Genomic DNA, 25,256 nt, shown 5'->3' with positions numbered 1-25,256 from the left:
CAAGAATCTTTTAATTGCCTTTTTGTGTGCACTGCTCAGATATGCTGTGATTGAGCTTGTGCTGTGTCATCACTGAAAGCGTCTCGGCTCATGGAGAAACAGTCAGTTTCCTTCACCTCTGACTCACAGTGATATCAGTGGAGGAGCAGACGAGCGTGTGAGTCTGTCTGCAGGTGAAGTTCTGTTTTGTTTACTGGTTGCGTGGTTTGGTCATATTAATAAAACGTAAGTCTAAAAATAGCTTGACAGAGTGCTTTAATGACAGGGAGCCATCTATCATGATGTTCTATCAAGTTCTTATAGTCTTGTGGTCGTTCACTACCCTTTGTTCATGCCTCATTTTATTTCTATTTTGCACCTTTTTAAAATTTTTTTAGTAGCCTACTCCTTGGCTCTGTTACTAACTTTGTAACTGAAATGTTCACATTTTTTTTCGCTAGGCTTCTGTCATTACGACTTAACAATTTCTGGTCTACATGTACCCTGTGGAAACAAACAGTCATCTACTTCTACTTCTAGAACATATTCCACAACTTTACGGCTGTTTTTACTGCATGCCAGCTTCTGTGGAAGTTTTTATTGGGCATGATGTTCTTATAGGAGCATACTGCTCAGCTGCCAGTGAAAGCACTTTTTAATGGGGAATCCCTCTCAGGTGCCAGACAGCTCACTGTATTTCATTCTCACTTTCTTTATTTGACTGCACTTTCTGTTAATAATGTCATAAAAGAGTTTATTAAAGTGCTTTTATAAAACTAAGGTGGCTTTATGATGCTTGACAGAAAGTGAAACATATAAGGGTAAGGAAAAACAAACAAAATGTGAGAGAGAAAATCAGTCCAGAAATGGATCTTCATTCAGTCTTTTCTGTTTTTTCCTCTCTTTTCATTCTCCAAAACTTCACAATACTTGTTCGGTCCTCTCATTGCATCATTCAAGTTTCATTTCCTCTGATCATTGTTCCTTCTTCAGATGCTCACAGTCATTCTGTGGCTCAGTGTACATCAAGATCTGATCCTCTTCTGTTTTAGAATGGGTGAGTAAGTCTTACAGCTGGACTGCAGGATTTTTTTTCTCTCACGTCATTTAATCAGAATTCTGCTGAAAGCACAAGTGAAAATTGAGTAATACAGGAAGACCTTCGGTAACAAGAATAAACTATTGTGTAAGTATAAAACAAGTAAGCAACTTCATATTTATCGTAACCATTAGCCTATAAATCCTAAAAAATAAATGGAAAACTAGTACCTCTGTTTTTGCTGTTTTAGAAATGCACATACACTATTTTATTAGTTAGTTTTACGAAAAGTTATAAATAAATAAATAAAAAGTATCCTTCCACTAGAAAATCTAGTTTCTGATTTCATTAGCGCTCCGCCATGGGCGATGCACTGATTCGCTTCGGTAAACAGGTGTTTTGACGTTTCGTTTGGCCTAGTTTTAGACAGTACCCAAACTATTTATTTTATAATGAACATATTAACAGTTACGACATGAAATTGTTCACATGGCTACTACTGTACCACTACGCGCGACTTATCGTAGCATGCTGGAACTATATCTTCTAGCGACAAATTGTGCATTTGATTTATTCCTTGTTACTTAACATTTTATAAATGAAGAATTTTATATAAAAAATACGTAATTCGAGGTCATGCTAGCTATATTTTGAATAATCAGAGCTGAATGGGTTGCAGGTGCTGTTATTAAGATTTTATACAATCAATACAATTTACAAGCAAATTTGACCCTGCGTCCCAATGTGCATTCATACTATCCACCCTATCTGCCCTAAATAGTATTGAAAATGACTATCACATAGAATTTAGGATGGATAATATGCACATTGGGACGCAGGTTGAGATTTGAGTGCCTCAGTAAGGGGTTGAAGGGTTAAATTTCACATGCAGCTCCTCGAGCGCTCATCGGTGATTACCGGAGCACGAGGGGAGGCGCATATATACCGTAGATCAGACGTGCATGAGGCAGTATTCAGTGCACGAACTCTAGAGAACAAGACCAACTCTGGGCTCTTTCCTTCTGCTTTATTCATGGATACTAACCTGGGATTGTACTTTCACTGCATGACGACATATTTCTTGAAGATCCAGTGCTGATCTCTATATGAGGTGCATGGACTCACTTCTAAACTTTTAAGAATTTCACTTTGAGTTTTAATCTGTACTGACCTAGGTAAAGCAAAAGGGTTTTTGTGTTTGGACTGTTCAGGCTTGGACAGCCATGACGACCTTTTGCGAGTTAAATCACTTTTGAGATTCGATACAGGGCGCGCTTGGACCAATACCAGCACCTGGAAGACCAGGGCAGTTTGGATTCTCCTCTGTAGACTTGAGCTGGTGCTTCGGGTCATTTAAAGGGAGATCTCTTCAAGGTATGGTTCTGGACTCTCTGCGCTCAGGAGCGGTTCCAAGGCTCCTACAGTCTGCATCTTTCTTATTAGGTGGAAAATTGACATTGGAAGGAGATGAGAACCTTATTCTGCTGCTTTCTGCTCCTCACCTCGCACCTTCTGCTGGCAACTGCTGAGGTAAAGTGCCAAAGATCCCACTAAAACGGAACCTTGTGAGATCCATAGAAAAGTTGTAGCTTGTTACACCAGGGCAGGTTTAGGCTATATAATTCACCGTATCATAGAGCTTTAAATCCGTCTCATCATAATGAAGTCAATTTTAATCCCCCCCGTATTTTTCTTGAGTGGATTAATGATCTGTGTTAAATGTGTCTTAGATCCACATCATCATTTATTTTTTTATGGTGTCAACTGAATTGTGGTTGCGAGTGAACATGTGATAAGTAGATCAGCTGTTCTCTGGAATATTTACAGCGTTCTTTTATTCGATTTTAACGGTACTTCTACAAAATCGGTGGTTCTTTAAGAATTTTATAAAACACTTATATCAGATGAAGAAATGCATTGTCATCTCATCTTAAATTTACGTTTATATAGCTATATATTTGTATGTTGGGATATAGATACGCCTGTAATAAAACCGGGTTGACAATCTTCGAGGGCTTTCGGTGGTTTTTCTAGTTCATTACTGCCCATGTGCATACGCTGATATTTATACAAATAACTATTTTAATAACAGCTGGTTTACTGTACAAAATCGTGGTAACAGGGTTGACTATTGAAGATCGCCCCCTACTGACAAACCTAATAAAATATCACATGAATGATAAAAAGAGGAGGCTTGTGCTTGATTTTGTCATTTAAGGTGTGTAAGAGGTTGTAATTTTAACTCCATATAATTTTTTATGGCATTATCAATCATTTTAATAAGGGAGAATGTAGATGTAATATATTTTGTCCACTAAAATCTGAAGACAACATTTACAAATATAAGGAGAACCGATGTTATTTCTTCTTTTAGTCACATTTTGTTTCCATACGGGCTAAATATCCTATATATTATTCTTATTTGTAACAGTAAAATATTCCACATGTAGCCAACTCGATTTTTGTTGATGTGATTAGAAAATGCCTCTTCAGAATGACTTTGACGCTGCTGATACGCTGGTACTAGATTTGTCAAATGCCGCAACTGATCTCTTTTTATGTCGGCAGAAGGAGTTTGCAATCCCTCAAGATTTCATCGACAGACTGTCCAACAGCGAAATCAACAGCATCAGCGACCTCCAGCGGCTACTGGAGGTAAATTCCCCAGGTAAATTCTGCTCATTGTCTTCTTGACACCTCTGTGGACTTTGTTCAACAGCTAATCTCATGTGCTGCATGGCAGGGCTGTTTACAGGTGTTTGTTGTAGTTGCTGTGGTGTAAGTGCAATGTTGTACCTGTCACAAAGCCGTGAAGCTGTGTTTTATGAGAGGCACAAAACAATTTAAAGGTATCGTTTATACTGGCCAAGGGGTGGAGTCATAAATAGTTCTTTGCAAATTGCTTCTGTTTTTAGAGCAACGCATGGATCTTATGTCCAGACTTACGTCATGGCGAACGGGAAGCCAAGTTTTCCTATACTTAAGTTGTCCACAAGTGGTTTCATTTGCCCACATCATTTCATTTACAGGGGAATTACTGGTAATTACACACACACAAAAAAAGCAAGAGGTATGAGTGTAACCAGTCTGGTTTCTGTGGTAAGAGCATAGGTGTGATAGGTGTGCTGGGGGGCGAGTTGAATAATGCTAACAGAGCATCACCTCATAAATACAAGTACAAATAAATACATCTGGGCATTTGATGTTGCAACAGGAGTGTTGATAGTAACAGTAAACGCATGAGTAAAATATGCTTTGTGCAGGGTTGAAATCTCAAGTTCTGCTGCTTGTTTTCCTCCTCCTGCTTCTGTGTCTTCTTCACTCTCTTTTAGTTTGGATAATATTACAGTGATCACTAACATGAGCCGTCTCCAAGTTCGGTTGAGCTGGTATTTACACAAGCACTTGTAATATATCAAATGGCGGGGCTTCTTTGAAGTTTGAAATGAAAGATCTGCCTTTAAAAAATGTTTGGGCTTTTTGGCTCCATTGGTTATAATTAGTGTGCAATGCATTGGCATAAAACAGTGATTTTTTTTTTAAAATCTCACCACACCTGTCAAGAACATTTTTCTTTATCTTTTTAATATTTAAGATTTATTTTAAATTCCATACTTTAATAATTTGTTTTATTCTTATTTCAAGATATTTTTAGAGTATTTTTATTTTATATTTAATTTATATTTTATATTTTATTTAAAGTCAGTTAAGCACACTCATTTAAGCGCAGTAAAAAATACTGTAATGAAAATATATTATCAAGAAAATTCGTAGTAGTCCTAAAAATAGGCTAATTATTTCCCCCCCCCCCTTTTTTTTTCTTTTGATTTTTGGGTGAAGTATACCCTTGATATGCTGTAAATATACAAAATTTCAAGGATATAGAATTCTAGTAATTTAGGTTTTATTGCCTACATAAATCAGGCTGTCTGTCTAGTAAAAGATGCCTGACGCCAGTGATGGTATATTTTCAGATCTTTTTAAAGTCAGACTGTTCAAAGCCGTCGCATGTCAGTCAAAGAGAAGGACTTGAATAAGTTATTTCGTGCTCACTGTAATCATAAAGTTTATTTTCTTAACCTCAACCACTCAGGAAGTTAAGATCAAAACTCTTTATAAAATGTAAAAAAATAAAATAGCAGAGTTTTTAATTCTTACATTTCTGTGCATTACTGAACTGATATATGAAAACCTGTTTCCTCCTCAAAAAGAAATCTGACATTTCTCACAATTCTAAGTTTGTATCTGACAATTCTTTTTTTTCTCTCTCAGAGATGTAATATATAAACTAACAATTCTGAGAAAAAAGGTCCGAATTAATGAGATATGAGACAGAATTCTGAGTTTCTTTCAGTTCAATTTATCTTCTAACTTTTTTTTCAGAATTCTGAGTGTACATCTCACAATTGTGCTTTTTTTTTCCTGCCATTGGGGGGAAAAATGTAAAAAAGTAATTGAAATGTTTTTTTAAAAGACTTATTTTTTGGTGTTTTTGCCTTTTATTATGATAGGACAGTTTAGATCTAACAGGAAGCGAAGGGGGATTGGGAAAGGTCCTCGAGCCAGGATTTGAACTTGGGAAGCCCATAGCGCAACGGCATAACTGCAACTTTTCTCACAATTCTGACTTTTCTTCTCAGAATTGTGAGTTCATATCTTACAATTCCAAGTTATAGACTCGCAATTGCACATCTCAATTCCTATTTTATCCTTATATAAACTCGCAATATAAACTCACAATTCTGACTTTACATGTCACAATTTTTCTCTGAATTGTGTGAAAAAAGTCTGAATTATGAGATATAAACACAGAATAATGACGAAAAAAGTCGTCATAACCTTTCTTGTTTTTTTAAATCTGTGGTGGAAATGGGCTTCCATAGATATCAGAAGTGTTTTGTGTGACTATCGATATCATTGCTATTATTGCTATGAGCATTTTCCTGTTTTCCGTCCTGATTAATCTCATTTAGGAAACAGTACCGGGCTGTTGTGCCTCAGATCAGAGCGCTAACCTCATCAACTGTCCATACGAGGAGCGAATGATGAGAGGAGGAAGGCACAGATCGGTATCTCCCGCTAATGGACGGATAATTAGAGGTCATAAAAACAGTGACAGTGATTTAGGGAGGAAACGGTGTCTCTCTTTCTCTGAGGTCAGCGCACGTGACCTCTTCGCTCACCTGGAACAGGCCACACTTGTTCTGCGCCTCCCAGTAGCCTTTTAACTTATCAACATCCATCTGTCTGCCTCTCCTGTCGCCCTGCGCTTTCACATCCAAAAGAAAACGGCACAGATGGAGGGACGTCCTTTTGTTTGATGAAAGGACAGCTGTCAATCCGTGAAGAAGGGCTAATGTTGTCATTTGTAATTGATTCAGAGAAAGCGCACACATAGAGAGAGATAGTCAGAGACAGAGGGGTTTGGTGATAGAGGCCTAGTGGTTAAAGATCTGCGCTGGTAATGCAAAGATTATAAGTTCAGAACCTGTAATTTACACAGTTACTGGAAGAATGCTCATCAGCAGCGCTCAATTGTGAGGAGGACACAAAAAAGTGGGTTGCTGCAGGTAGATCATACCTGTAATTATTGTGCTGCAAGCTAATGTGGATAAAAATCACCTGCCAAATGATACTTGATGGAAATGTGTCAGTTTTACAGAGGAGTTGAAGGAATAATGCACTGAAAATGATAATTCTGTCTTGATTTAATGACTCATTTGTCTTTCCAAACGTCTATGTCTTTCTTTCTTCTGTGGAAGAATAAGAGATGAAAATGAGATGTTTAGCAAAGTTTTTGGTTCAAAATCTGCTGATAGATAATGCTACTTAATGCTGATAGCTAAATAAACAAATACAAGTAAATGTTATAAATGTAATTTTAATAAAACAAAATATGAGTAAATATTGCAAAATACATATTTTCATTTGATTTTCTCTGTGAAATTTTGGTTCTGCTGAAAGATAATGCTAAATTTGTATAACCGTTTTAGAAATAATAATAATAATTTATTATTATTATTAATAAGTTAAAATGTGAGTAAATAGATGCATTTCATACATAAGGCACATTTTCTTATTTGCTATTATCAATCAAATTATTTAATTACTAATAATTATTTTATTATATTGTATCTATCTATCTGTCTATATAGATAGGATATATTAATAAATTAAATATTATTATTTTCATATATAGAGGCATTTCATAAAGATACATTTTTATTTGCTAGCATTAAATAATTATTATTATTTTATTGCTAACTATTATATTGTATCTGTCTATATAGATAGAATATATTAATAAATTAAATGTTAGTATTTTCATGTATATGTTAAAATGTGAGTAAATATTACATAAAACACATTTCCTTATTTGCTATCAAGTAATTATCACATTATTTAATAATTGTTATATTTTATCTATTAATATACCGTTTCTTTATTATTAATATATTAATAAAATAAATATCAGTAAGTAATCTATATACAAACAAATAAATAAATGACACTTTTCATCTGTATAAGCAATAATATGTTTGTACTGTATATAAATAAATTAAAATTAAAACATTTATTATTATTCCACTGACAAACCCAAATAAATAGAAGGTACACATATCAAAAGATAAAAAAAGAAACAAATTTTAAGCCATTATTCACTGAAATGCTTTCTGCTGTAGATCTCAAATCTCCTTTGCTCATTTGCATATAGGTTTGAAAGAAGATGAAGCAATGTTGCTCAATTTCCTTGCTTCACAACATTTGATGACAAAACGGTCCTTTCTGGGTGAGCTGTTCCTTTAAGTGTGCTTTGACAGCCGAGCATTTGTTCGGTTGGTCGTCTTGTTTTTTTTTGTGTGTGAGAGAACAAAGTTCTTGAGTTTGACATCATAACACTGAGTTTTGATGTGAACATGAGATAAGGTGTGTTGTGCAGGATCAAATGCTGAACTCTCTCTCTCTGCGGGTCAGCGTGCACTCTTTGAGTCTGAAAAACAACTTAAAAACAATGGGCTTCCATTTGGTAGGAAAGATGAGACAAACTATAGACACAGAACAGAGTGGGGCTTTTGTTGACATGTCACTTGTGTTTCCTGCTTCAGGACTGTGTGTGTGGTCATGCAGTCTTTTAAGTCGAAAGAGTGTGTTTGGGTGCTTTGCTCTCTCAGCATTCCAGATGGTCACACCCTCACGGCTCAGAGCTGGGCGCAGTTCTTCAGCCGCTCACAGATTAGCCAGTTTGATGTTTAACCGCACTGCACGCTTGGGTAAACTAAACCCAGCTGAAATAACTGTAGAACAATATCAGATAACGATAAATATAAATATGCTTACGCTAACTGAATGTTTACATCTCAAAGTGCAACTAGTTTAGATCTGTAGAAATAAAAGGAGATTAGTTCATGTTTCACAGGGGAACTGATGAGAGAAAATGATTTTGAGATCAAAATAAGGATCTTCTTATTTTGTCTTTTTTTTTTTTTTTTTTTTTTTTTTTACCCCCAAATTAAAATTCTGTAATTTCTTCACCCTCATGTTGTTCCAAACTCCTGTGCAAGATTCTGTTGAACACAAAAGAAGATATTTTGAAGAATGTTGGTAATCAAACAGTTGCTGGTAGCCATTGACATCCATAGTATTTTTTTTTTCCATACTGTGAATTCAGTGAATACCAGCAGCTGTTTGATTACCAAAATATCTTTTGAAGAAAAATGAATTTCAAAATAATACTCACCACACGAGGGTGAGTAAACGATGACAAACTTTTAATTTTTGGGTGAACTGTCCCTATACCTGTATACCAAACTCTTAATTCATACATGGAAAGCGGTTTGTGTATTAGTTGTCACACTCGGTGTTGTCGGTCATGTCACATGATTAATTCAAATCGTATTGAATTAGTCGTGAAGCTTTCATATGCATCATGGGTTGTTTAAACACTGGACTGATATTGTATTCAGGAGTCTTACAGTCCTGTCTCTTCTTTAAATAGTCTAGAATGGCTGTCTTACTCATTGAGGTTGTCAGGAGTTCAGATTTGTTCATCGGGCATGTCAATGCTCCATAAGACATTTATAATAAACTTGGTAACCACATTCCGGGCCAAAATGACATCGTTCTTACAGAAATCCATTGTGATGAATTTCCAATTAAGCTTGTGAATAAAGCAGCCATTGTTTGTGGAAAAATGAGTTTCTGAAGAAGGAAATTATTTCATGCTTTGGTGCCACTCATGGCAGTGCCATGTCGCCTCTGAAGGCTTCGGGGCATCTACTGGAGACTTTCAATAGCCTCATTGTGGATTCATCTTGGCTTTAAACGGGGGAAAAAGTGATTGTCTTTTCGCTGAGTAACATGAAAGTAATATGGATAACCTGTGTTTTGATGAGGTCCTGGAAATGAGGTGATTGAGGAGGTCAAACAGAAGCACCATCAGAAGAGCCATCACTCATACAAGGCTGCTTCCTCAGATCTCAAGAGTCTGCAGCTGTCCCACAGACGGAAGAGGAGTGTTGGTAAGACTTGCCGCTTAAAGATATGTCACTGTTGACAACGTTCAGTTTAAGAAGTATTTTGTAAATGAGCAGTTCTTATTTGATCAGTTCTGTAGTTGCTTGGCAACCATAAACAGTTCATGAACTGTGTTGCTTGGCAGAATGATTGTTCATTTATGGTGCTTCACTGATTATAGTTAAGCTATTGCCATGGTATCACTTGTAATTTTAGTGCTTAACTTGTCCTGCATTTGTGCATAGCAACGCACAAAAAACAACTTAACAACCATATAGCAAAGGCCTAAGAACAACAATCTGGCAACAAACATCCTAGAATTGTAAATGCAAATTTTGCATGAGTAAATATAATACTACACATACACTACAACAATTTTTAATGATTTGTTTTTAAATACAATACTAAGAGTATGTTATGAAATATAATTGCAATTTAAAAATAGCTGTTTTCTATTTGAAAATGTTTTAAAATGTAATTTATTCTTGTGATCAAAGCTGAATTTTCAGCATCATTACTCCAGTCTTCAGTGTCACATGATCCTTCAGAAATCATTCTAATATGCTGATTTGATACTCAAGAAACATTTATTATTATTATCATCATTATGGAAAACAGTTTGCTGATTAATATTCTGTGGAAACGGATACATTTTTTTCATGATTCTTTGATGAAAGTTCAAAAGAACAGAATTTATTTTGATATATTTTTTAAGAAAAATCGAGCGTAGCGTTTGTTCTGGCAGGTCACGTTAGTCAAGCTCGCATCAGCTGACTCTCAGCTGATCCCCATCTACCTATAGGAATACGACACCTATCTAAGCATCCATATAAAAGGTCCTCAGTATTATCAGCAGTTTTCGCATTGCTCAATAGCAAATTACCCTTCTCCATCCCCAACTCCTCCTCTGTCAGTCAGGATCCAACCTTCTGATTCTCTTTTGAATCAGACAAATTGAAAAATGTGTACATAAAATTACTGAACTTCTTAACAAATCTGCAATACTTTTGTTGGTTCTGTTCTGTTTAACCTGGGGGGTTATCGCTGCTCTCCCTGCTCTTATCTTTGACAATAGTGGTCCTGACAGAAGTAGCAATGTAAAAGTCTTTATTCTCACTTTTGATCTTATGATTTAATGCATCCTTGTTGAATAAAGCTATTAATAATAATAATAAAAAACTTACTGACCCCAAATTGACCCTGAACTGTAGTGTAAATTTAATATTTAAAATTAAACTAAATCTTTTTGAATATTGCAACTGCTTTGTTTTTTTAAATAAATTGTGATTTGATCTTTTATACCTGCTTTATTTAAATACATGCTAAATATTTCAGAAGAGAAGAATATTAAATTATTGAATTCACCTGAATTGATTTGCTAAACCGCAGAACTCTCCTAATAATGTTATAGTCAGGATTTTATTTTACATAAACCTCTACGATTGGTGCAATTCCAGTGTTGACAATATAAAAAGCAGAGAGAATGTCAGTTTTATTTAGGAAATCACAATGACTGGAGGGCACCTCTTTATTTGATTGTACGTGAGAGTATTTTGATTGGTTGTACTTGTGAGGTCACAAACGTATCCAAGCCAGGAAATTCTAAACATTCATAGTTCATGTCACAGCTCGTTGAACTGAACAGAGTTCACACTGGCACATAGAGCTCTGACATGCGCTCTTCCTTCCCCTTTACATCAAGCGTGGAGCGCAGCGCAGCGATGTGTGTGTTGGGATATTCTGGCCCCTCTGTACCTGTATCTTCCAATCATTCACTCAAATGCACAGAAAAACTGTTCAGGCCTCAGAGTAGCTGTGTGCCATTTTTGTTACAACTGTTGCTCTGAAAGAGTGTAAACCTCCAGATCGAATGCCGATCTCAGTGCTGTGGTCGGTCTTAATTTAGTCTAGGTAAATACAGAGGCTCAGAGATATTAAAAACCCTCTTTAATATCTGCCACTCATGCAGTTTTAAAGGCCTTTTTGTTTTGCTGGATGGCGTCAGTTTCTCCCAAAAATGAACTGAAAATAGTAATTCAGTTGTACTGAATGATTACCTTAATCATCTGACCTGGTCGTTTTTTTTTATTTAATTTTACTTCATTTTCTTTTAGTATGATTGAGTTAATTGTAATTAATACAGTGTAATTATACCATAGTATAATGATGGCATTAAATGTTAATGCCATGGTGGTTACTATATTCATGTGCCATTATGTTTTTAGTTTAGTTTGTATGATTAAGCTTGAGCTAATTAATAAAGTATAATTATACCATGGTATAATGATGGCATCAAATGTTAATGCAGTGGTACTGAATAATTACATATCCATGTGCCATTTTGTCATTCATGTGCCATTTTATTTTATCATGTTTTTATTTTATTTAGCTTATTTTAGTGTGTTTTGTGAGGCTTGAGCTAGTTAATAAAGCATAATGCCATAGTACTTAATGATTACCATATTCATAAGCCATGAAGTATTATTTTATTTGATCTTATTTTTATTTATTTTTTGTTTTGTTTTAGTTTAGTGTGTTGTGCTTTTATTTTATAGGTTAGTGCAATTGTTTGAAGTAATTAATAAGTAATATCTTGAATATTTCTTTGCCTGTTCTTTGAATTTGTTCAAATGTATGAATTTATCCATGCATCCTCATTTCTTGCATCCAGTAGAGGAAGCGGTGCCCGCCATGTGCAAGACACGGACAGTGATCTACGAGATCCCCCGCAGTCAAGTGGATCCCACTGCTGCAAACTTCCTAATATGGCCTCCGTGTGTGGAGGTGAAACGCTGTACAGGGTGCTGCAACACCGGCAACATGCGCTGTCACCCCTCCAAAAAACAGCACCGTACTGTCAAGGTAAGAGCAATGCATCAACAGTCCTGTAAAGCCATTTTAATGTTGGGAAGACAATGGTGACTTTATATCTTAAGCAGTATAGATATCAGGGCCAAACCCACTCCAGAGCCACATCCCTGTTTTAAATGGTAATTATATTTCACAATATTACTGTTTTGCTGTATTTCAAATAAATGCTAATCAAATAAATGCAGTCTTGGTTAGTATAAGAGACTTTGCTTTAAATCTTACCAACCACAAACTTTTCAACAGTAGTGTGTATTGTATGTATTTGAAGATTTGGTTCCAAAACGCGATAAACGCCATTTAAAAAAAAAAAAATCAGTATCGTATCTGGTCGGTATTGAAAAGTCTATTTTTTTTATTTTATGCAAAATGCGATATTTGTCGTGTTATTCTGTCATTTTTTTTTTCCAAACCGCCACGTTCAGTTGGATGTTCTGTATCCATTTTTCTGCATGAAATGAATACAGATGTTAGACTTGCATGTTTTTTTTCCAGCTCTGAGCACAGGGATGGGACTAGAATATATTATGTGTGTTTCTTTCCAGCTATGGTGGTATATATTTGAGCAAATACTCTTAAGAGGTCTATTTACCCTTCTCTCACTTTTTCCTTCTCATCCTAAAAAAGAGCAGGTCTGCACAAGCTACTGCTGTTCAGAGCCGCGATATAAAAAAGACAGACCGTAAATAGGCCTCGCTGCACAGGGAGTGTGTGTGCGTGTGTGTTTGTGTGTGTGCTTGGCCATAGTTATGCTGTACTTTGGTTCATTGCAGTGATAAGCTCGTTTCAAAGGAAACACTGCTGGGTGTGGAACATAACAGCAGATAATGAGTCTAGCAACACTTACTGGAGTTAAACTTCACCTAGCTTGTCTGTCTGTCTATCTGTCTGTCTGTCTGTCTGTCTGTCTGTCTGTCTGTCCGTCTGTCCTTGTCTTTCTGTCCTTGTCTGTCCGTCCATCTATCATCTATCTGTCTGTCAGTCCTTGTCTTTCCATCTGTCCATCCGTCTATCTATCCGTCTATCCATCTATCTATCTGTCTGTCTGTCTGTCCTTGTCTGTCTGTCCGTCCTTGTCTGTCTGTCCTTATCTGTCCTTGTCTGTCTGTCTGTCCTTATCTGTCCGTCCTTGTCTGTCTGTCTGTCCGTCCTTGTCTGTCCATGCGTCTATCTATCTGTCCATCCATCTATCTATCCCTCTATCTATCCGTCTATCCATCTATCTGTCTGTCTGTCCTTATCTGTCCTTGTCTGTCCTTATCTGTCCTTGTCTGTCTGTCTGTCCTTATCTGTCTGTCAGTCCTTGTCTTTCCGTCCGTCCGTCTATCTATCTGTCCATCCGTCTATCTATCCATCTATCCCTCTATCTATCCATCTATCTGTCTGTCCTTGTATGTCTGTCCGTCCTTGTCTGTCTGTCTGTCCTTATCTGTCTGTCAGTCCTTGTCTTTCCGTCCGTCCGTCTATCTATCTGTCCATCCGTCTATCTATCCATCTATCCCTCTATCTATCCATCTATCTGTCTGTCCTTGTATGTCTGTCCGTCCCTGTCTGTCTGTCTGTCTGTCTGTCCGTCCTTGTCTGTCTGTCCGTGCGTCTATCTATCTGTCCATCCATCTATCCATCTGTCTGTCTGTCTGTCTGTCCTTGTCCTATCTATCTGTCTGTCTGTCCTTGTCTGTCTGACCGTCCTTGTCTGTCTGTCCTTATCTGTCTGTCCGTCCGTCTATCTATCTATCTGTCCATCCGTCTATCTATCCATCTATCTATCCGTCTATCTATCTGTCGGTCTGTCTGTCCGTCCATCTGTCCATCTATCTATTTATCTGTCTGTCCTTGTCTGTATGTCCTTGTCTGTCTGTCCGTCCTTATCTGTCTGTCTATTTTTCTCCTCCATGTTCTTCTTTTTTGCAATCCATTTATGGGTGATTCTTAGACTATGGGCACTTTTATGTTCTTTGGTCATATTTTTAAAAATACATATAATTTGACAAATTCCTCTTTTTTGTCAAACTAACAATAAAACCACCTTTAAAAACTTTTTACTCCCTTTCTATTATGATTTTTTCATACTTTTAAACCTCCTTATAGGTGTCAAAATTCACCTTGACATTTAAACTTGAACAATTAAAATACAGTTTAAAAATGACATATCTGGTAACTATTAATGTACCTGAATTAAGCACTAGTAAAAGAATTAAAATTATAAAAAATTATAGTATTTAATGTGAGACCACTAGCAGTATTACTTTTTATACAAAACATAGTTGTCGCACAGTATTGGTGTCATTTCCACCACAACAATGTAATGTCCTTTTAAAAAGTTTGTGTGAAAGATTGTTTAGGTGGTTTGTATGGAAATGTTCAGTGACATCAGGGCACATGTTGGACATGGAGGGAATTAAAAAAGCTTGATCAACAACAAATGAAGAAAAATCAAGGTAAATAATGCTTGATCAGTTAATTGTCACAGGCTGATGAGGCACAACTGCAGGCAGACGACGGAGATACAAACAAAGGGTATTTTAATTAGAATATCAAAAGGTAGACAATAAATCAAGCTTACATTGACGAGTACGGACGAACACACAGGGAGAACTGAAGACTTATAAAGGATGGGCCAAACATGGGAGACTAATGAGATAATTACAAACACAGGTGAACTGAATGACTAATTAAACTGAATGGGGAAAACAGAAAACCAGACATGTAACAGTTCGCCCCCTCCCGGCAAGGCGTGCCCCCATGCCGTAATATAACAACTGAGGAGGGAGGGTGGGGGCTCTGGAGGAGGATGTGGAGCAGGAGGGTGGCAGAAAAAAAACAAGAGAGAGAGAGTCCAAAAAAGAAGTCCATGGGGGAGTGGAGGGTGGGAGGAGCCAAGGGGAAGCCAGGAGCAGGAGGAGTTCGATGAAAATCCAGAGACCAGCCAGGAAGAGGCCCCAGGGCGGAGTCGAGGGAGGGAGGAGCCAGGGTGGAGAAGGCCTTGACGACACCCTGGGGACGACTGACGGAGATGGAGCCGATGGAAGGGGAGCCCAGGATGGAACCGAGCAGATGGAGAGCCAGGGTGACATTAAGGATCCGGAGGGCCAAGGCGGAGTCCGAGGCTCAGGCGACTGAGGCGGAGGCGGGGATCCGAAATGCCGCGGCGGAGCCGGAGTGACGGAGGACGAAGGTGACGCTGACGGGAAGGAGGAGCCTGACAGCGCCGAAGGGGAGGAGTGACTAGGTGTAGCCGCAGGAATGGAGCCCCAAGGCAGCGCATGGTCGACGACTGACCAAGGCGGAGCCGGAGGGACGAGGGAGCCCGGTGGAGCAGGTGGGAGGACGGGCCACGGTGGAGGTGATGGAGCTATGAGCCAAGGTGGAGCCGATGGTTCGGAGGGCCGAGATGGAGTCCAGGGTTCGGAGGCTGGAGGTGAAGACAGGGGATCCTCACACCTTGGCAGAGCTGGCGGGTGGAAGTCCCGAGGCGCTGGCTCAGGGCGCCCAGCTGGCGCAGACTGAGGGTGAGCTGAGGGGCTGACAGGCACCAGCGGGACTAGGGTAGAGGAACTGACTGGCTTGAGAGGAGGCGGGAGAGGGAGGCTGGGAGGGAACACAAGAGGATTCGAGCTGGACGGAACCAGCGGAGACACAGGAGATTCAGGGCTGGACGGAACCAGCGGAGACACAGGAGATTCCAGGCTGGACGGAACCAGCGGAGGCACAGGAGATTCAGGGCTGGACGGAACCAGCGGAGACACAGGAGATACAGGGCTGGGTAATGCCTCCCCAAACCAGTCAATAAGATCCCACATGAAGATATCCTTAAGTTTTTCGGAATAATTGCCAGTGGCCAGTTGCAGCTCACCCTCAGCATGGGCGGGGCTTCCCTCTAAGCCCTCGATCTCCACTAGGATTCCCTCGGGGACGGACGATGTTGCCGGCTCATGCACTTGGTCAGACCACTCCTGGGGCTCAGGCTCCGGGGTGACGATAGGCTCAATCACGGGTCTCGGATCTGGCTCACGTGTCACGGCAGGCACAGGCTCTCCATCTGGAGTGGGCTCCGGCGAAATCTCCGTGCAGTAGGAGAAAGGCTGGCTGGTCACTGGTTTGGGAGTGGGGCTGGAGAAGTCCTCATCAGCGGGGCAGACGGAGAAGAATAGTCCATTGTTCTCCAGCACCCACTCCACATATGCGGCAAAGTTGTTCCGAGGACCGCTCCCAGGGAGGCGTGCCTTAGCTAAGGCTGGCGATGTAAAATACACAAAGCGAGCGGTCAGGATAGTGCATTAGGCACGCCAATTCCACAAAATCCCTGGTGTAATCTTCTAGGGAGCGGTCCCTCTGCTCCAGGCATAGCAGGGCAATGTTGGGATTATCCATGGGAAAGGGAGAGGAAAAAATAGGGGAACAAAAAATGCCGCAAAAAAAACTGTATTGGTCCGTACTTCTGTCACAGGCTGATGAGGCACAACTGCAGGCAGACGACGGAGATACAAACAAAGGGTATTTTAATTAGAATATCAAAAGGTAGACAATAAATCAAGCTTACATTGACAAGTACGGACGAACACACAGGGAGAACTGAAGACTTATAAAGGATGGGCCAAACATAGGAGACTAATGAGATAATTACAAACACAGGTGAACTGAATGACTAATTAAACTGAATGGGGAAAACTAGGTCACAGGGGAAAACAGAAAACCAGACATGTAACATTAATATATTTATTCTATGTCATTTCCAAACATGCTGTACCTTCATGGGTTTTTTTAAAAAGCTAAAAAGTTTAAGTTAAATAAGAGTATTTTGCAGACATGAAATGCTAAGTATTAATTCAAAGCTAATCAGTGAAGCTATCTTCCATTTTTCCACAAAAAAACTACAGAAATGTCATTTCCACCACACTGCCCTCTGAAATCACATTTATGGTTTCAAAGTACAATTGATGGGTTTAATGACTTTGTGAATTGAGTTTAAGACTTTTTCTAATAAATATCTCTGCTGTTTCTCTACATTCACGTTAATTCATTGTCATTTCCATCACCACGCATTTTTTTTTAAATATTAAAAACGTTCTCATCACACATTAAAAATTGATGCACAATTTATGAGATCATGCTGTACTTAATATACAAATGCAAGTTATTTATTTTCTAATAAGCTGTTACCCAAACCAATATTAAATTTCAGAGTGTGACAGTGAGGTGTACAGTTAATCATTTGGTCCTTAGGGCAGTTAATTTATCTCATTGACAAATGTATAATTATTGTACATTGTGGAAAAACTGGTAAAACTAGTTACAAAAATTATCTTAGACAAATCTTGAGTGGCATAAGTTATTCTATATTTAAATAATAGCTGTATATTGAGATGGGGTGGAAGTGACATTTGTTCATTGCAGACCTTAAAACTAGACAAATTATTTAAACTTATGAGACTGTGTTAGGTGACTTTTGAACATGTTTTTTTTATTCAACTTCACAAGGTTAAAAGTGTCCCTAGTCACGGCCTTATATTTCTTCAAATTTTCTCTGGCATTTAGCCTGTCTCTCTCTTTCCTTCTCTCTCTCAGTAGTGATTGAGCTCTTATGTAAAGTGTAACAGGAGTTGATAGCTTTAAGGCAAGTCAGTTCACTCATCAGCCGTTCTTATCATGCTAGCACAACTCCTATCTGCTCGAGTTGGGACTGAAATCTCCAAACCTTTTGGCTGTTTCAGTAATGTCAAATCAGCAATAAAATACGACATAAATGTTGCAGCTTTAATTCAAATCAGGCTATAAAATGAAAATTTTCAGGTTAGATCAAAAAGATATTTGCCTTTTTTAACTGAAATCAAGATTTCCATTCCTACAGGCACCATAATGAGTTACATTTTCTTCTGTTCATTTCTCTTCTGTACAGTCTCTGTTTGACCTCATTTCCCCTTCACTTTCTCTCTTGCTATCGTCCCGGTGTACAGTACTAATGATTTTCCCAGAACTGCTGTTGCAGTTTGTGTCTATTAGCCTTGCTAAAACACACACACACACTTGCATGCAAACAGCATCACACAGTACTACAACAACAGGTGCTGCAGTGAAGTTCTGGGGGAGGGGAGGGGAGTTGGACCCCAGACAGAATAAACCTCGTCTTACAGTGAGGAGATTCAGATCAGACCTGCAAGTGTGAGAAGAGGTCACATTTAAACATCTGTTAACATAATAGAAAGCTGAAAGGGACCTTAATAATGGATAATGGCATCATTTAGTAGTCTTCATGTCTTTACAAACCTGTATGACTTTCCTTTTTCTGTTTTTAATTTATTCAGTGAAAGTCAATGGAGTCCGATATTGTTTTTATAGTTCATTATTTCACTATCCTTTTATGTCTCTTCTTGAAGTCTTGTTATATGGTTTGCTGAGAGATTTTAAGGTGTCATATTGCTCCATCTATGAATCAGCGTACCTGAACCCAACCTGAGGAAAACTTTTCTTTGCATCAACAATGAACAAGGTCACTGTGGTTTCCTTAAAGTAGGAATATAGGCAGCTGAGTGTGTGTGAATGATGTTTATTTTATTTTCATCTCTGGTTATTGGACTGCTAAAGTTACTAAATCCAGCACACCGCTGTTCTTTCCTAATGAAGAGACTAAGTGAGGATATTCCTGATTTGGAATGTTTGTGAGCGAGTGTAAGAATACAGCATGTGATGTGGTTCAAAAGGCAAGTGTTTATGTGTTTGGATGAGCCGGATTTGGATTCCTCCTTTAGAGGTTGGTATGAAGGGAAATCATACATGGTTTTTACTGGCACTGGAAGGACGAGGTGTGTTGCAAGTGTTGATTTTGGGTATTAAAGAGCCTCAAATGGCCCAGGTTAGTGAGAATACGGGCCCCATCTCTGACGCAAACACTGAGGAAACACAAATAGTGCTAAATCGAATGAACGTCGTATTAATATAGAAAATACAGCAAAATATTCAAAAAGAGCCTGTTGTATTTGAGTGGAAAGGCTGATGTAGCTAACAAAAACTGAACAACATAGCTCTGTGTTCAACATTTACAGTAAGCTCATGCTAACACTGTCTCATACATCTGATTGTTTATTAATCTGCCTGTGAAGTTATATAATAATATATAATCTATAAATTGACAAAAGCATGCAGTCTTTGACTTTAATTTCTTTGTATGATTACAGTAATGCACTTGTAAGTACGATATAAGTAAATGGGCATTACAGAGGATTTTAAAAAGTTTGTTGAAGTGCTTAAATAATATATTATTCATACATCATAAGACCTTGCCTCATACATCAGTTTGAATGCATGAGATTTAAATGAGAATCATTGAAAGATTGTTCAAAAATCCAAAAAAAAAGGAAAAAAGACATTTCTCCTCTCTCTCTCTCTCTCTCTCTCTCTCTCTCTCTCTCTCTCTCTCTCTCTTCTTTGTTTGTTTTTCTTTGCATGTGGTGGGCTGTAATTGCTGTCATCTCTATAATTCCGTGTTCTTTCCATCTTTTCACTCTCTCTGCCTTTCTGCTGGTGTTTAGGGACTTTTTTTTAGGGCTGTGACAGGAAGTGCACAGATTAGATCACCTTTTCTCCTTATCTTCGTGATTGTCTGGGTGCCAGTGTAGGTGTTTTACAGCAGAGATTTCACCCATACTCTTTCTGTAACTCTAGACATGCAGGTCATGAGATAAAAGTTTCCATTATTTTCCCCCCTCCCAGCATCCCTTGTTCCTGTTCAGGCCTCTCTTTGTCACTCACTCAATAAGAACGCTTGCTCCCCACACCCCTCTTTCTTTTTGGGTCGCCCCACCAGTCGCCTGCCTGCCATTGGACCCCCACTCTTTCTGCGGCTCTCGGTTTCGCTTTATCCGCATCGTTTTGTCATCCGATTTACCCACTGACAGATGTGCAGAAAAACTGCCTGTCCCTTGGCTACGTGTCCAATTCCCTTTGTTCCCATGCTAATTACCCATGATGCACCTCTCCTGATGCCCGTTCTTTCTCTCACCCTTTCTTTATTGACCTTTCTTGCGGGGAAATCCCAATGCCAATTATCCAGACCCCGGACAATAGTCCTCATAGAGAGTTTGGCGAGTCAGAGGGGGTTGGGGTTGCTGGAGCCGGGGCTGGATCAGATGTCACACCATTAGTGCGCTGCGCTGGGATTTCGCAGGGTTTTCATTGCGGTGTAAAGCACAGTAGTTTATAAATAGAGCTTGGAAGGGCCTCCTGAGAAACTTGGGCCTTTTTATAAAGTGCATTCGAGTATGTGGGCGAGCGCATGTGTGAAGTTCGGACTTGAAACCGAGATGCAAAAGCAATGATAAATTGAATTTGAAAGAGAATATTGGGGCAGGGGGCAGCAAAGGATGGTGTGGGGACACTTTTTTTTTTTTTTTCATTATTATTATGACCCTTTGCTGAACCCCTTACCCAACCCCCCGACTAGTTCTCAAGCCCCTTGGAGTCTGTCTCACCCTTCATCCTCAGTCGCAGAACATTCTTGCACGCCACAGGCTGTTTTAGACTTGGCTCTGTAAATATAACCAAGCACAAGAATGTCCAAGAGGAGGGAGAGGTGGGCAGCAGACAGAGGGAAAGAGGTATAACCGGGTGGACGGAGTCACCGAAACAGGCCCGTTTCATTGTCTCTTGCTCCCTACCATTATTTTGACGATTCTCTATAGGTTTATGGGAGTTTCCAAGTGTTGCATCATTTGTTCCATAATGCTAAACCAATTGCACTTGCACGGTAGACTGAGTTTTTATTTGCACTCTGTGAGTCATGCACTGAATTTAGTGATTGTGTTCTGAGCCAGAAAAATACTCCATGGAAGCACACCAATGCATACTTGAATGTTTGACCAACGCATTGCAAATGTGCAGTCCCATTGTGCACACTCAAACTGTGGTGGTTTGATCGCTTTCTAGGTCATTTCTAACGGAGCAAGGGGAGTACCATTCCTTACCGCACTAAAAAAAACCTCTTTAGCAACCCATAAAACCAACTTTTACCAAATTAAGCATGTATTTCGCTGCTAAAAAAGACAGGGGGACATTAACAAAGAGCATATTTTTGCATTTAACAATGTGAGATGTGGGCAATGGCATGGGGAAAAAGTCTCAATATTGTTTTTCCAAAAGTTTAAATTTTCAACTTATTTAGACAATCAATACGAAAGTCAGAATCATCCATCTAGTAGTTTCAGAGTAGTTTCCAACCACGTTCCTGGAGCCCCCCTCAACTCTGCACAGCATTTCTCCTTAATCAAACACACCTGATTCAACCCATCAGCTCATTAGTAGAGACTCCAAGACCTGAAATTGGTGTGTTAGACAAAGGAGACATGCAAAATGTGCATGAGTTGGGAGGACTGGTCCAGGAACTTTTTCAGGAACCACTGCATTAAGGCCCGGGTATACTCCACTTTCAGCGTTCAGCGGACCGGGTATACTCCACGTCTTGCGCACAGCCACCTCCAAACAGCTTTCAAAGAATATTCAGCCAAGCAAGAAATAGAGGCCTAAGCATTAAAATTAGCACAACAAACGACACAAGTCGACCCCTGTGTAAGGTTGGGTGGTTATTTTGAGTTTGGTGTGCTGCAGTGGGGCGTTAACTGTGGAACATGTAACTGTTTTGGGCTTATTGCCCAGGAATTGTTCGACAAATTTTTCCATAGTTGCCTTTGCCCATTTGGCAGGGTTTAGAGCTAACTGAGCATGTACTACCTTAACAGTTAAGAATCTGTGCTGTCGTCATGTATGCTACACCAACTCTCTGAAAAACTATTCATCGTTAACCTAACCTGGTCTTTCTCTCTTCTTCCAGGTGGCGAAGGTAGAGTTCGCATCGCGTAAGAAAGCAAAATTGAAGGAGGTGCTTGTCCGGTTAGAGGATCATTTGGAATGCGTGTGCACGTCACAGCATCACGTGATCGAGCCCGCGGAAGCAGACACAGGTACATATGTCATGCATACACATGCATACACTGAATGTTTGGCCTGATCTTGAATGATTATTTGGCTATGGATTGTGCACTTGGTGGCCTGTGTCATTGTGCTGTCACCGCAGACAAACACACCTGTGTAAGCTTGTGTTTTACTGTGCTGGGCAATGATGCAATTGAATGGATAAGAAAGACCACAGGTGTGTGCAAATGCTGAAACGCATAGAAGTGTGTCTGAAGGTTCTCCTTCAGGTTCAACAGGTTTCTGCTCTCCTGTGTAAAAAAACCTTGCGCCGAGATAAAAGGGTTGGAAGCTCATGAGGCTCAAATATTTATGAAGTGCAATTACAGTCTGTTTTACAGCTCCCAAAGGCCATCAATTCTTACTTTTTAATCTTTCTTGCTTGCTTTCCCTCTTGCTTTTTTTTTCTACTCAACCACATTCTGCCCATCAACGGGCTTGCACCTTTCCCCAAACTTGTGTTTCCAGGCCCACGCACAGTTAAAAATGGTAAAAAACGGAAACACAGAAAGCAAGCAGTGGCAGCACAGACCAACAAGGATATTCAATAAAAGGCAAACATTTCCTAATACGCAGAGGACCAAAATATCCTGCAGGTAGGACAGCTATGGACAGAACCCCTGCCACTTCGCAACCAATCATTGGCATGAACCGATCAGGAGAAAGAGCGAGACATTCAATCAGAGACACGCAACACTGAGCAAGAGAGATGTTTGCACTGTGCTGTGTTTCGCTTTGCTGCATGGGATTGTCTGTTTGATGCAACTTATTTTATGAAATCAAACTGTGTTCATCATGTATATAATTTAGCTCTTTTCCAAAACCAAGTGAGCTGCCTTGGTGTCTACCGCCTACCTAGGCATCTACCTTCTAAGGCACATGTGCCAAGCTCTGGTCCTGGAGGGCCACGGTCCTGTAGAGTTTAGCTCCAACCAGCTCCAATACACCTGCCTAGTGAGTCTGAAGACCTGGATTAAGTGGTTCCATTTAATTAGGGTTGGTGCTAATCTCTGCAGGACAGTGACCCTCCAGGAACTGAATTTGACACCCTAAGACAACATTAAAGTCCATGTGAACCGGAAGTTGCTGCTGACTGGATTTCAGTATGGTGACATATTTCCAACTGAAAAACTGGGGTTTTATTTTTGCACTCCTCCTGTCATCTCTCACTCAAAGCAAATAAATGGTTGGAGGGGCGTGGTTAAGCATATTCTGCCCAAGTCGTCAAACTGATGTCATCAGAGAAGCCATGCCAAAGTGGAAGTGACTGGTTTGGAAAGCTTTTCATAGACAGCAACTCCACTCCCCACTCAGAGACTCCACTCCAATTTATTCCAATATATTTTGTTATATTAAAATGCTAGGCAGCTCAGTAGGTTTTGGAACAGAGCTTGTTTGGTTGGCATAATTTTGAGTGTTTGTGAATGGCAATGTGAGGATTGATGGTTTGGTGAACTTGATCACAAAAATTGTTCCTTTCACATTGTTCTTTCTTTCTTAAGTGTGCATAGACTTTCCAGTAATACACATTAAAATCACTGCATGGTGGATAAGTGTCACTTATCAAACAAAACGCATGTCTCGCTAAAGAAAAAAATCACAATCAAATAATTTTGAAACTATACCAGATTCCACAAAAACGTGATTGCTTGTTAACAGTTTTGTTTCCTTTCTCTCCCTCCAGTGGACATGAGGTGAAACCACATCAAATGAGCGATTGAAGGACAACAGTGGCTATGTAATGCTCCAGCAGCACTGGGACTTTGACCTCTGAACTCTGACCCTACTGACCCCATTGCTGTTCAGAAAAGATACTGTATCCAGAGGAACATTATACACAAATACAACACCAAAGGTGCTCTCTATGTACTCTTGTCAAACACTGAAGACAAACAAGATTGGTATTCAGTTAATTATTAAGTGGTCAAACACTGGGTGGAAACGAAACTGAAAAGGACGATGTTTGTTTCGATTCTCTGTTGTTTGTGTGTACGACTCTCGTAAAGGTCAAAGATGAGGAGAAAGTCTTTTGTTGAACACTAGGTTTGTAGAGACCATGAACTTCACATGCTTGTGTTTGGATCCGCTCAAGCAGGAGTCTAGATGCCCGTGAAGGATGGACTAACTAATGTACTCCAGTCATTCAAAAAGAGGATGAACATATTAAAGGATGTGCTGTCATATAACCTTGCTAAAACGGAAGACGCAATTTTCTGTTGTTCTCTGCCTTAGTCCTCTTGGGTCCAGAACATTGAAACTGCTATTCCCAATGTGCCTCTATAAAGTTTTGTCCTTCCGAAGAGTTCAACTGCCTGTCCGTGAACAAAGACTTACAGAAGGCAGTGTAATGCAGTCATTATGCCAGAATAAAGTATTTATGTATGCGATCTCTCTCTTTCTCACACTCTTCGTTTCTCAGTCCAATGTAAGAAGAGCTCACCTTCATTGATCTGGAAGTATTATCAGTAACATTTTTCTCAATATTTTTATTCATTCTTGCTTATATTTTACAGCAAAAATGCTAGGTTTTTGTCCTGGAAATATATGTCCTAGGAAGACATGTAAGAGACCGTTGTGGAAAGATGCTTTATTTTTGTTAAAAATATATTTATAACGCTAATGTAGAATCAAGCAGGAAGTATGTTTATGTATGTGCATGTGTTTCTGTTATTGTGGTGTAATGGTTGTGTGATGGGATAAGATGGCCCATTGAGAGTAAATGCTATACAGTATCAACAGGTTGGCCATGACGCAAGCATCATTAGTCACAAGATGTTGGTTCATAATTTGCTTCTTTACTCACTGTAACACAATATTTAATGCTAACATACAAAGAGAGACAAAGATCATTCAAATAGTCAATAAACACTTACCTTAGGTATGAAGCTTTTTT

At 39.2% G+C, this 25,256-nt stretch overlaps 1 protein-coding gene across 1 annotated transcript; it reads left to right on the top strand.

The window, feature by feature from the left end:
* Nucleotides 1-1,902: 1,902 nt before the first annotated feature.
* On the top strand, nucleotides 1,903-25,256 carry LOC306853570 (platelet-derived growth factor subunit A-like). The gene is made up of 6 exons (XM_079391076.1): nucleotides 1,903-2,548; nucleotides 3,587-3,686; nucleotides 9,412-9,537; nucleotides 12,204-12,394; nucleotides 22,224-22,353; nucleotides 24,048-25,256. Exons 1-6 carry the CDS (start codon nucleotides 2,486-2,488, stop codon nucleotides 24,059-24,061), a joined length of 624 nt encoding a protein of 207 aa, XP_079247202.1. The 5' UTR covers nucleotides 1,903-2,485; the 3' UTR covers nucleotides 24,062-25,256.

This window comes from Barbus barbus (genome assembly GCF_936440315.1).
Source record: "Barbus barbus genome assembly, chromosome: 3".
In the NCBI taxonomy this organism is placed as follows: domain Eukaryota; kingdom Metazoa; phylum Chordata; class Actinopteri; order Cypriniformes; family Cyprinidae; genus Barbus; species Barbus barbus.
This window is presented reverse-complemented; position numbering and strand designations above follow the sequence as displayed.

What these genes read in the sequence shown, in the direction of transcription:
- LOC306853570 (XM_079391076.1), top strand. Translation starts at nt 2,486, where the DNA reads ATGAGAACCTTATTCTGCTGCTTTCTGCTCCTCACCTCGCACCTTCTG. An exon ending in ACTGGAGGTAAATTCCCCAG is followed by an intron (nt 3,687 to 9,411) that starts GTAAATTCTGCT and finishes TGTTTTGATGAG; the next exon opens with GTCCTGGAAATGAGGTGATT. An exon ending in AACAGCACCGTACTGTCAAG is followed by an intron (nt 12,395 to 22,223) that starts GTAAGAGCAATG and finishes CTCTTCTTCCAG; the next exon opens with GTGGCGAAGGTAGAGTTCGC.